General features: G+C 33.3%; 1 protein-coding gene across 2 annotated transcripts in view; it reads left to right on the top strand.

The window, feature by feature from the left end:
• Positions 1–11,409, top strand: part of LOC111051242 (protein SCAI) — a 40,810-nt gene extending 29,401 nt beyond the window's left edge. The window contains exons 10-15 of one of the 2 annotated variants that reach the window (XM_039431586.1): positions 1,234–1,320; positions 2,859–2,949; positions 3,436–3,590; positions 4,957–5,127; positions 6,253–6,353; positions 9,350–11,409. In XM_039431586.1, coding sequence (XP_039287520.1) covers positions 1,234–1,320; positions 2,859–2,949; positions 3,436–3,590; positions 4,957–5,127; positions 6,253–6,353; positions 9,350–9,493 — 749 coding nt within the window. In that variant the 3' untranslated portion in view covers positions 9,494–11,409. The remainder of the gene's footprint in view (positions 1–1,233; positions 1,321–2,858; positions 2,950–3,435; positions 3,591–4,956; positions 5,128–6,252; positions 6,354–9,349) is intronic. The other variant, XM_039431587.1, reaches the window with a different exon arrangement.
• Positions 11,410–12,295: the final 886 nt, after the last annotated feature.

Genomic DNA, 12,295 nt, shown 5'->3' with positions numbered 1-12,295 from the left:
AACACAAAAACTAACACAAAACTGTTTTACACTATTTTGTTGCCGGGGGTATTGTATAGCTGTGAAGTGTGGGGGTTGTCATGCATGGAGCCACTGGAAAAAATCCAGTGTCAATTTTTCAAGAGCTTGCTATTTCTTTATAAGGGTACTCCTGACTGGGCGATTCGCATCGAGACAGGTAACCTTAAACTGGTTAATATAGTTTTTCGAAAAGCTCTGAATTGGTTAATACGACTATTAGGAATGCCAGTCAATAGATACACAAGAAAATGCTATGAAATTATGAGACAAGAGTCAGCTCATGGTAGGGGGTCAGAGACACAAAACTCAAATACAACTGGTTATATCAAGTAAGGAGTCAATTCCATTATGCCTCAGCGAGCAACCTGTGGACCGATCACGGGATAGAACTGAATACTCTAAAAACGTTTTATACTTATTTGGTAGATAAGTATAGCGAGAACTTATTCAATTTAGATGTTAGCAGGGCCCTTGATTCTCATTCATTACCCAGGTACACATTTTTAAACCCAAATTTTCTAATAGGTGAACAACTGAATTTCAAGTTGGCTTTTTCAAAAATCCGCTGTGTTTCCCAACTGAGACTAGCCAGTGACACATGCTTCTACTTGTTTCTTGAGGGGAAGGGTACTTGGATCAACTGCAGGGAGCTCTGTCCAATCTGCAATCTTAGAACCGACGAAACGGTACAACATTTCTCACTGATATGCCCCATGTATAATGACGCAAGAAAACGTTACATTGGCAAACTTATTAGAAATATTGTAATGGATTTAGATAAAGTTATGGTTATTTTGTCAAATTTAACTGTTGTAAAAATGAATAATTTATATAATTTTTGTGTAGAAGCTGTTAGAATTAGGTCATTAATTTTAAGTACCACAGGCTAAACCTACACTTGGACTCAATTTCGAAATAATAATAGCCTAATTATATGTGTCAAACTAATATGTTTTTTTTTTTGTGTCAAACGAATACTAAAATTATCCAAAATTATCCAGTTCTACTGTAATACTAATACATCACGTCATTCTATCCATTCTCTTCAGCAAAGACTTAATATGGGCTCTGGTACATTCTAATTCTGTTTAAATTGTTATCCTACTAACTGTGAAAACTAATAGAATCTCTTAAAAATGTACTAGAGTTCATAAAAATTGAAAATAAATATTGTTTTTATCACAAAAATACTAATCAAATGTTTATTTGTAGGTTTCAAAGAGTTGCCAGCAAACGGTGCACTATTACTATACATTTCCGCTGATGGGTGTTTCTCAACATCAAAGCATCCTGGTGATTGTAAGTGAAACATACAATCTTCTCCTTCCATAACACATTAGAACTATAGTTCATTGAAAAAAATATGTAAATTCGTATGACTTATTATTGGTGCCTGAGAATAAGGCTTCAATTGGCCATACCACTATTATAAATATTATACTTCAGCCGGGACCGACAATTTATTGAGATGTCTAACTACTGGAAGTTCTGTGAACAGTAGACCTCATGCAGTTTTCTCATCCACAAGTATCTGATGTCACCTGTTCTAGTTGATTCAGTTGAATCACAATTCACAGTTTAATAATTTGCAGTTAACTGAGCTTATAAGATGCTAGTATGTTTTTTTCAAACCGAAAGGCTAATAATACGAGGTTGCTAAATTTGAATCAAACCTCTAATCTATATTAATTTAGTGTCAATGGAAGAGTCTTGCAAGCTTTCCTATTTTAATATACACTGTGAATTAAATCTGGAGGATGAATACCGTACTATTTTTGTTCCGTGCAAAAGATTTTAGAAAAATGTTCTAACTGCCCAGTACACTCAATTAATCTAATAATACTAATAATTTATTGATTCTTCTTCACTTCCACAACAATTGAAAAAAACACAAATTAATTTTTGTGTAGTTGAGAAGTTGATATTGTGGTAATTATTCATATTGAATGAAAAAGACTAAGAAAATGTCAAAAAAAAACCACTGATTTATTGATAATTAGAAAGACCGGTTTCGGTTATTACACCATTGTCAATCACTGATAAATTAAAACTAAATACAAGAGCAGCAGAATAATAATAATAATTCTGCTGCTCTTGTATTTAGTTTTAGTTTATCAGAGATTGACAATGGTGTAATAACCGAAACCGGTCTTTCTAATTATCAATAAATCAGTGGTTTTTTGACAATTTCTTAGTCTTTTTCATTCAACAAAATAATTTGTATACATCATAAAAATATAAAAAGAATCAAATGACTCACAAGACTTTCGTCTGATCGTGAGCCTAATGAAAATACAAAGAAGAAATTACAAAAAAGGTGAAAAACAACTATGGTAAGAAAAAGAAGAAGAACAAAGGGTTCGAAAAACTAAATAAACTATAGTAAGATTAAAAATATGTTAACAAAAGAGCGAAAAGAAACTACTAGAGTATCGACAGATCAAAGAAACTAATACTAATTGGGAGAAAAATATTTGAATATTTTGCCCTCCAGCATTTACCCTTCTTAGGGCCGTTTGCACAGTGACAGTTTAAACTGAATTTCATTTCAAACTGGATTAAATCCGTATCAAGTCTCGTTTGTTATAATGTGTTTCATTTTGAGTTTAAGCCATCAGCTGATTGAATTCAGTTTAAGCTTTGACTGTGCAAACGGCCCTAAAAAGATTAAACTTCTAATCTAGATAATATTTGTTCAAATTCTCGGGAGCTCAATGAATAGCAGTGTTGCCTAAGTCTAATTCTAATATAGATTATTCGAGCATTATCATAATAAAAGTAAAATTGACAAAACTTGATAAACTAAAGTGAATTCATGAACTTGTTTTATGTTTCAGTGGGGTATGACCTGGGAGGTGTAGTAACAAGTAGTAAGAAAGAGGTCGACCATGCAAATAAGAAAGGATTGCACCTGAAAGAGATGCATTGGTGAGTAGATCTGGGTTTTTTGTGTTTGAGTGAGTCTTCCCATGAATATCGGGATCTCTCAATTCCCGTGAAATAAGCCTAATGTCTTAGAACGCTGCAAATATTTTATTGATCTCACTATGATTGTGTTACAACCTGGAGAAAAATGATTGAAAGTTTCACATGAAATAATAAAATCGAAATTATTTTTGCATATTCAAAAATGCTCTCATATTTTCATTAAATACTAGGACTAATTATTTAACTACCTATTTATAATGGTGGTTCTCCTTCTATAAGTGTTCACTATTATATGAAATTGAGAAACATTTTTCAAAGCTCTAATTGAAATATAAAAATCTAGAATGAGTATTGAAAACTACTGTTGTATTCGTATGACAGGCTACTATTATTATGGAACTATTGATAATAGTAAATTTCCTCCTAGGTGTGTTTTCTATAATGTATTATTTATATATGTTCTATTATTCATTGTATTTTTTGCAGCTTGTACCCAGGAGACCTGTATCCCTTCACAAGGAAGCCATTTTTTGTGATAGTCGACTCAGACAATAGTTTTGTTTTTCAAAACATTCCGCGTTACTTCACGCAGCCTTTAGTTATTCTAATGTCGCCTCAAGACATTCCTCCAACGTTTCAAGGTAATAACATTGATTGAATCAATCATTATAATAATTCATGGAATAAAACAAATGATAATTTTATTATTAAATCTCTCTATGGTATTGGCCTGTTAGTGGGTTCATGATTTAACTTAAACTGTAAATCAATCCAACCCTTTCATTACTCATGGAGAATTTATAGTCATCCTTAACCAAAAATATTAATCAATCATAAATGAGACAAAGCATAGCACAAAAATATAATTCTTATTAAAAGTCCACTTCTTGAATTATGGTCTTTAACTCAAATTCACTAAAGGAAATACAATTTTTCAAATTTCATTTGATAATATTGTGGGGTGACTCTTCATACCACCCTAGATATTCTTCCAAACTGGAATATAAGTATTAAAGAAAGATCCAAAGAAAGTAATTTGAAAATAATTTAGATATTAATTGAAGAAATGATTTTAAGCTATCAACGAAAAATCCAAAGAAAGTAATTTGGTATCGGTTTTATTAGTTAATTATCAGGGTTATTATTATGTTAGAATTTATTGGTGAAATGCGACAATTTTTCATATTATATTCACTGTGATTTGGGATCAAAGAACGAAAATAGAAGTATTTTCACAAATATATTAGTGTATTTAAAAAAAATATTGTATTTGAGATGATCAATTTGTTTCAAAGATTGCTTGTTAAAATTTACTCTTTTCCAGTCATTCACGAATTTACTAGTCATTTTATTACTTGTTTTTATAGTTTCTCACATATTAAATTTCATATATTTATGTTGGTAATAATTTATACCTTAAGAATTCTCACACATTAATTTAGCTACAAAATTCCTAATCTAATATCACTTTGTCGGTTAATTTTGTTATTGCTATAGGCCTATTTGGAAATTTCTATCGAATTTTTTTCAAACTATTTTTGTGTTTATTTTGTAATTTCTAATGTTCATTTTGAATATTGTTATTATATTATCGTAGCAGGATTTTTTGTAATGTTCGTGTTTTGATCATTGCTTCTGTTAATCAATAATGTATTTTGTATCTGATTAGGATAGCAACTCCTATTTGTATGAGTACTTGCTCAAGAACAAATAATAAAACTATTGATTTGATTTGGTTCGATAAATATGAAAAAGTTTTCAATCGGATGAATCAGGCAGGACTGGATGAAGCATTACTGAAACATGCAACTAGTTATAAGTCAACTCATTTTATTCTTCAACAAGAATTCAGCTTTATTGCTGTTTTACCCATCCAATGGGTAGGCCTACTGCCTACTCGAATATTCAAATTTCATAATAGTGATTATGTTGTAGTGATATGAGAGATAGATGAAAAACCTTCAAATAGTTCAATAGATATTTATTTATTTGTCCATTTTTTTCCAGATCAACACCACAACGGAAGTCTGTTCACTCTCTTTCTGCACAGTCCGTTGACAGCCTTCTGCTTCATCTGCAACATCCTTAGTGTACCAATCCACCACTGGGAGCGGTGTCAATCGTTCATAGATAGATTTGTAACCGAAGCTAGCAGGCTATTCGCCAGAAGTAGAATTGGTGAGTGATTACATTATTTTATAGACTTTCTTTGTCAGATACACTCGTGTTTCACCCTTCAAGCTATCTGTCAGGGTTATCAAAATGCCATGCTATCGCACTCTAAAAGAAATAAATTGGCCCTACATAAGATATACTCTCCATAAGATAACTCTCCTTCCGTCATAAAATTCACTTTGTGACAACTTGATAGAAATCCTTTGATTCAATTTTATAATGATATCTTTTCCAACGTTCTAGAGAACAGTTGATGAACTCAACGTTCTAGATGACCTTCAACTCTTTACCTTCTCGTCTCCAGAGAGGTGACCAAACTCTAACCCCCTCCAAAGAACTGAACATTTTTGATCTGGAACACCCTTTTACCAATGCATCTCTCAGCATAGATGAAGCTTCATTATCTTTAGTGGGATTCACTTCAAATAAATTATTATTATTAAACGAAAATCCAAATTAAATGCTGTAATTCACCCCGAAGACTTAAAAACAGCTAGATGGAAATTTGATGAGCGCTACTGTTCAAAAATTATTTGTCAGCCCGGGAAACGAACCCAGTACCTCCTAATTGCCGGTCAGGAATGCTTACCCTTACACCAAACTGACAATCTCTGAATAGCAGCGCTCATTTTATACGAAGCCAGCCAGCCAGCCAGTCTACAGATGGAAACTACTGAGATATTGCAATTATTCAAATGCTAATGAATTGATTATTATTATTAAACGAAAATCCCCGGGCTGACAAATAATTTTTGAATAGTAGCGCTCATCGAATTTCTATCTAGCTGTTTACCCTCTTGTCAATATTTGCAGTAGTGTCTTCGGGGTGATAACAACATTTGATTTGGATTTTCGTTTAATAATAATAATTAATTCATTAGCATTTGAATAATTGCAATATCTCAGAAGTTTCCATATGTTCACTTTAAATTACTACATTTTCAACTCTTAGCCTATAAATTACATTGATGCGTACAAGTCAACCAATGCTAAATTTACCTCACTATATTTCCAGTTACCCTACGTTTCCAGTTTCTAAATCGATACATTATCAATTTATCATTGGTAACTTAGTTGCAACATATCCATTTTAGCTTTCAAACAGTTAATTTTTCATCTTTTTTTCAGATCCAGTGTACCTACAATTTTTCGGTGATGATTTTCTGCGACTCTTACTGCTTCGTTATATTTTCTGTGATGTTGTTCTCCACCTCCATAGAGCATTCAAAGTGAGTATACTAATTCAAATTCAAATTCAAATTTATTCACTCGAAATTCATACAAAATATTAACAAAAGTATAACACGACAAGTTACAAGTGAACAAGATACTACTCACAGAAAGTACAGTATGTTACTGGACTTTGTCCGCGAATAGGAGTCAGATACAAAGTGTTATAAGTAAGATTATTTTTTTTATAAATTGATACTTTTTAAGATCTAGTAGGTCTAGGAAAAGGAGTTGGGAAGAAGAGAGATTTAGAATTTAAGTATGATGTAATGAAGATGAAATGAAGATGATTAAGTGCAAGCTCGCACATACATACAAAAAAAAATATTTTTAGTATCATTTACCATTATAAATTACACCCATTTGTAGAGAAAGAGCGATAATACCTATCAATCTACAGAGAAATAATATTATTAAAATAACAATCAATTCCATAGTGTAGTATAATTCAACAGAAAGACAGTTATTAGTGACATCATCGAGACAAAAACGTATCACACAGAATAAATTGATGGACTATGTAGTAGTCAATACAAGGTTGACTTGATTTGTGGATATATATTGAAACTTATCAACTTAAAACCTTAAAGAAGCCTTCCACCTCGACTGGCGAATGAAGCCATAGCCAAAGCTTAGTTTTATTCATGAAGTGTTTATGGGTATCTATTCTTCTCAAATCAGGTGGTAGTAAGTTATAAAATTTCGGAGCAAGAAAAAGGAAACACCTCTGGAACGTGGTACAGTTCGATTTTGGAAGCCTAACAATCATTTGAGTAGTTTGCCGTGTTACAACAGAAATTTCATCATCATAATAAATAATCTTATTTGCCTGCTACACTAGATCTGCACTTTTAAATTCTCAAAATGAAATATAAGGCTGTCCAAAATTTCACATTTTTGCAAGAATGACATTATTAATAGTCCAATCGATTAAAGATGAATTGTGATGAGAGGCAAACATTTTCTGTTGAAATAACAAGCCAAATGATATTCTATTCGTTGCCATGTTCATCTTGGAATGTTTTTCTAACATGTTATCATGGTGTTCCAAGACTAGGCTACTAGTTTCAATCAAAAATTAGTATCTCAATCATACAATATCATTTTCCTCCACCTACTGTCTAAAGTACTTACTTTACTCCCAGAAACATAATACTAAAGTGTCACTTTTTCGCTCTCGGTAGTAAAAAACAGAAAAACTCCCTAGGGAGGAAAAGTGACTCCATTTAAATAACATGGGAAGCATCTCTATTTTAAAACTTACATTGTAATAGGCTAGAAGGTCTAAGCTCAGATGAGAAAGCATAATAGAGGTGTATGTCATTGAGTCAACTGAATTCAATACCACAACCAGAAATTTGATCAACTCATGAAATATATGTTTATATAATATTATATTCTTAATATTAGTAGACGATAAAAATTTATACAATTTTTTAAATATTTTATTCTATTCAAAATACCAGCCAACAAATATTTTTGATCTGCAATTCAAATCTGAACCGCGTGATCCGGAGTCAGCCATTTTTGGTAGATGCCCAGCTGATATAATTGTTACAACTTTTGCCAATAGATAGCGCAATCGGCAGTGCCAATCAGACGACTGGTTTTTAGGCTTCAGATTTTTGGTTATGTTGTTAGGAAACATTGTCACCAATACGTGAGTTATTAAAATGATATTATTTGCAGTTTCTATAAAAAAATGTAGATGGAGGAAAAATGTTGTGTACATCATGAGCGAAAAATACGTTTTCTCCCTCAGGAAAATTGTTGCCCTCGGCTTCGCCTCGGGCTTCAAACTTTTTCCCACAGGGAGAAAAAGTCGTACTTTTCACTCTAGATATACAAAATAACTATTGCCTCTGGTTTGAGCTCTCTTCGATCCCGATCTCTTCAAAAGCAGTGTTTCTGAAAATAACATCCCTAAGACTTTATATAGCTCTGATGTGTATCAGAGAGTTCTGAAGTGGTATACCTATATCCTGGGAAGCAATTTCCATTAAGTAAGTTGCTCCATTGACTTGAGTCAGCAGACACCTCCACAGTAGTGTTAGATTCCATTGACAGATCATGTATTATTTATTTCGTAAAATGCATTCCAGTTATTTGTGTTTTAACTCACATCACTTTTCCCCCAAGAGACCAGATTGTTATCCTAGAAACAGTCAGTAAGTCATGTCAGCAGCCCTGAAATTAATCAGGTGCAACCTGAAAGCTCTGACCAAACTTTAGCCAGCCAGGTCACACAATTATTATTTTTCTCATTTTTTCTTCATTTTGGTGATTGAGGGAATTATGTACTAATTACAATATTACAATAATTACAGTGACAGTGAGTTGTTCACTGTCACGCTGATGATAATAATTATTATTCCCTGAAAAATAACTTTCCATGCAATAAACACATTAAAGTGAAAAGTAAAAATATGTTATGTGTAAAATAATCAAGTGAACACGACAGTGAGCGAAAGTGAAAATATTAGTGAAATCACATGAACGTCGTGCTGGCCGTTGACCAATGGCGATATTTCTTTTTATTTCGACCAACGTCGGGTTAATTATCAAATCTAATCTTCTGTTTATCTCTATAATCTGTAATCTCTAAATCCAATCTATTGACATTTAATTATAGAAACTCACTATATAAATAGTATTATTTCTGTTACATTTTTATTCAAACATGATTAGGCCCGCCGCAAAGTAGACCCACGCTGATCCACGAAAAGCAACCCACGCCGTGGGGTGTTTTGTAAACCATTGCTATAGAATTATTCATAATCAATCAGCTGACAAGTGGATTATCCATTGCATGTATTACACACATGTCTGGAGAAGCCTAGCAATGGTTTACAAAACATCCCACGGCGTGGGTTGCTTTTCGTGGATCAACGTCGGTCTACTTTGCGGTGGGCCTAGTCTCTGGCATTTGTCATTTGACATTTATTCATTCATCTATTGACATCCTTCTAAGTGACTTTTTGGCTTTAATTTTCAGGGCAGACAACTAAGGCCCCGATGTCAACCAGCCTTGCCTGACACCGACCTCTTGGAGCACCCCGCTCTTCAGCACCTCGTCCTAGATCTGGCCTCCCACTTGGAGGTCAGGTCACACTTCATAGAGACCGCCGAAATGGACTGATTACAGGCAAGGGGGCCACTCCACCTCCACATCCACATCCACCTCCACTCATCGGTTCCTCCTCTTCTTCTATCTCCCGTAAATGCATTGTTAATTATCTACTACTACTCTATTATTATCGTGTCTCTCCTTCTTCAAACTGAATTCAGCTGGGGAAGTTCGAAAACAAATCCTATTCAGCTTGCAGATGATAGTGGAAGTTCGAAAACTACTTCTATCCTGATGAGAGGAAGTTCAAAAACAATTATTACTCCTATCCAGCATACATGTGATAGGGAATGTCTAAGAACTGCTTCCATCCTTCTCATAGGAGATAGGGAAAGTTTTAAAACCACTTCTATACTGCTTGAGGGAGGTTCAAAAACTACTCCTATCCAGCAGACAGATGATAGAAGAAGTTCGAAAACTACTCCCATCTTGTTTAGAGGCAGTTCAAAAACAATTACTCCTATCCTACGTACAAGTGGTAGGGAAAGTTCAAGAACTACCTCTATCCTTCTCATATACGATAGGAAAAGTTCAAGAACTACTTCTATCCTTCTCATAGACGATAGAGAAAGTTCAAGAATTACTTCCATCCTGCAAGGGAAAAGTTCAAAAACAACTAATACCCTGCTTGAAATTGGTAGAGGACGTTCAAGAACTCCCTCTATACTTTTTATAGACAATAGGGGAAGTTCAAGAACTACTTCTATCCTTTTCATAGGCGATAGAGAAAGTTCAAGAATTACTTCCATCCTGCAAGGGAAAAGTTCAAAAACAACTAATACCCTGCTTGAAATTGGTAGAGGAAGTTCAAGAACTTTTTCTAGACTTCTCAAAAACGATAGAAGAAGTTCAAAAACTACTTCTATCCTGGTTGAGGGAAGTTCAAAAACAACTTCCATCCATAGGGGAATTTCAAAAACTTCTCGTATTTTTTTCGCAGGTGATAAGGGAAGTAGTTCAGGAACAACTCCTATCCAACCTTGGGGAAGTTCAAAAGCTTCTACTATTATTTTCCCAGCTGATAGGGGAAGTAGTTCAAAAACACCTCCTATCCTATTTGAAGCTGATAGGGAAAGTTTGGAGAGACTTACTACTATTATCATCCTCCTTCTTCTTGAAAAGTTGCTGTACAAAAGTTTCAATCTATCATCGTCAGACAATATGAACTATAACAAAGTTTTTCCTATATGCTTGAGTAATGATAAAGTAATTATAATTGTAACAATGTATACAGTTCATATAGATATTTACTGTTTTTCCTTGTCATCATCATCATCAACAAAAATTCCAATGACGTATTCACAAAAAAGATGCGACGACATAGGTGGGAGGTCATCAATGATGTCTAAAGTGGAAATAAAAGCAGGGATCACTTCTGTTGAGAAGATCAGTAAGTCTTTATCAAAGAAGACCTCAGCAGAAATCAGGAAAAAAATCACTAGGAATAACAGTATGTTTTCATCAATGATCACTCTAGATAAAATTGAAACAAGAATTCTAACGAATGTTAGGAACAGCATTATATTGATGTCAACAATGATACCTAGAATTGCTAGGAATTTGAAAATTACAACAATATTGAGTAATATTTATGGGGATCCTCCTATAGAATTGTTCAGTTGTTGCATAATTATTGTGATTGAAAAAACAATTTTTGCATTGGAACCAATGCAAAGAATTTCAGTGAATTGTGAATTATTCATCTACGTCCTTGTGAGAAGTGTCTCGAAGTTTGTCGCATCTAGAATACGTTTTTGGCGCTTTTTGTATAGTTAACAGAACTTGTAGTGTATCCGGACAGTTGAACAATGTTTTGATACACTCACTACCATTATCCTGTTTCCAAACTTTCGTTTACGTTGAGAACTAAGATTTAGGGAATAATTTGAAGGTATTCTGGGTTGAGCTTGGATGAGATGAGCTTGTAATACACAGGCAACAAAATTATTTGAGTGTTTTATGTTGTGGATCAATATCAAAAGTATAGAATGGGATAGGATTCCATTTTTTCCATTCAAAACAATAGTAACACGCAGTGATTTAACAAGTTTCAGTTGAAAATATGATACGGGCAAAACCATTTTGTATTTTTCTCAATAAGCTAGAAGATTATGTTGGAAGATACTAATGTTGGGTTCGAATCTGAGTGCCGGTTGCACAACAGCCGGTTAAATTTTAACGGCCGTGAAGTTAACGGTTAAAATTTAACCGGCTGTTGTGCAACCGGGCCAGAGAATTCACTTCAATTCCTCAATTCTTCCCTTTTATTTCCATAAAAGATGACAGAGTGGGTTGAATTCAGATGTGTTATAACTGTTAATTCCCATTTTATCAATAATTTTGTATTTACTTGATCATAAATTACTAAATTACTTGAATGGTCAAAATAGGTGGACCAATAACTTCAGTTGAGCTTTTATTTCATTGAATATTATTGACTAAGGTAATACAAAAAATATTTTCTGTTAATTAATACAAATACCCGAATATAACTTTGTTAGTACCGGTACATGACTCTTATTCATATTATAGATTCTGGTTCTTTGTAGATTTTGTTAGATTCAATATTATCAATAGGTAATATAAAGGAAGAGTAGTCATATTAGTTTTAACTCATATAATTCCAATGAACAATAGTATTATTTCATAATTATACAGGAACGAGTAGGCTATCTTCCGTCGCAGTTTATGAAGTTAAGATACTTGGTTTCAAATGATAATCCATTGATTTACTGGAGTAGATCTTTACAATAGTTTCCATCATAGGAGATAGTTTTGTTGTAATATTTATTAATTTGTTATTTGTCAATTTCA

Source organism: Nilaparvata lugens, chromosome 6 (assembly GCF_014356525.2).
Source record: "Nilaparvata lugens isolate BPH chromosome 6, ASM1435652v1, whole genome shotgun sequence".
Classification (NCBI taxonomy): Eukaryota; Metazoa; Arthropoda; class Insecta; order Hemiptera; family Delphacidae; genus Nilaparvata; species Nilaparvata lugens.
The sequence above is the reverse complement of the archived record's forward strand: the minus strand, read 5'-3'. Positions and strand labels throughout refer to the sequence as shown.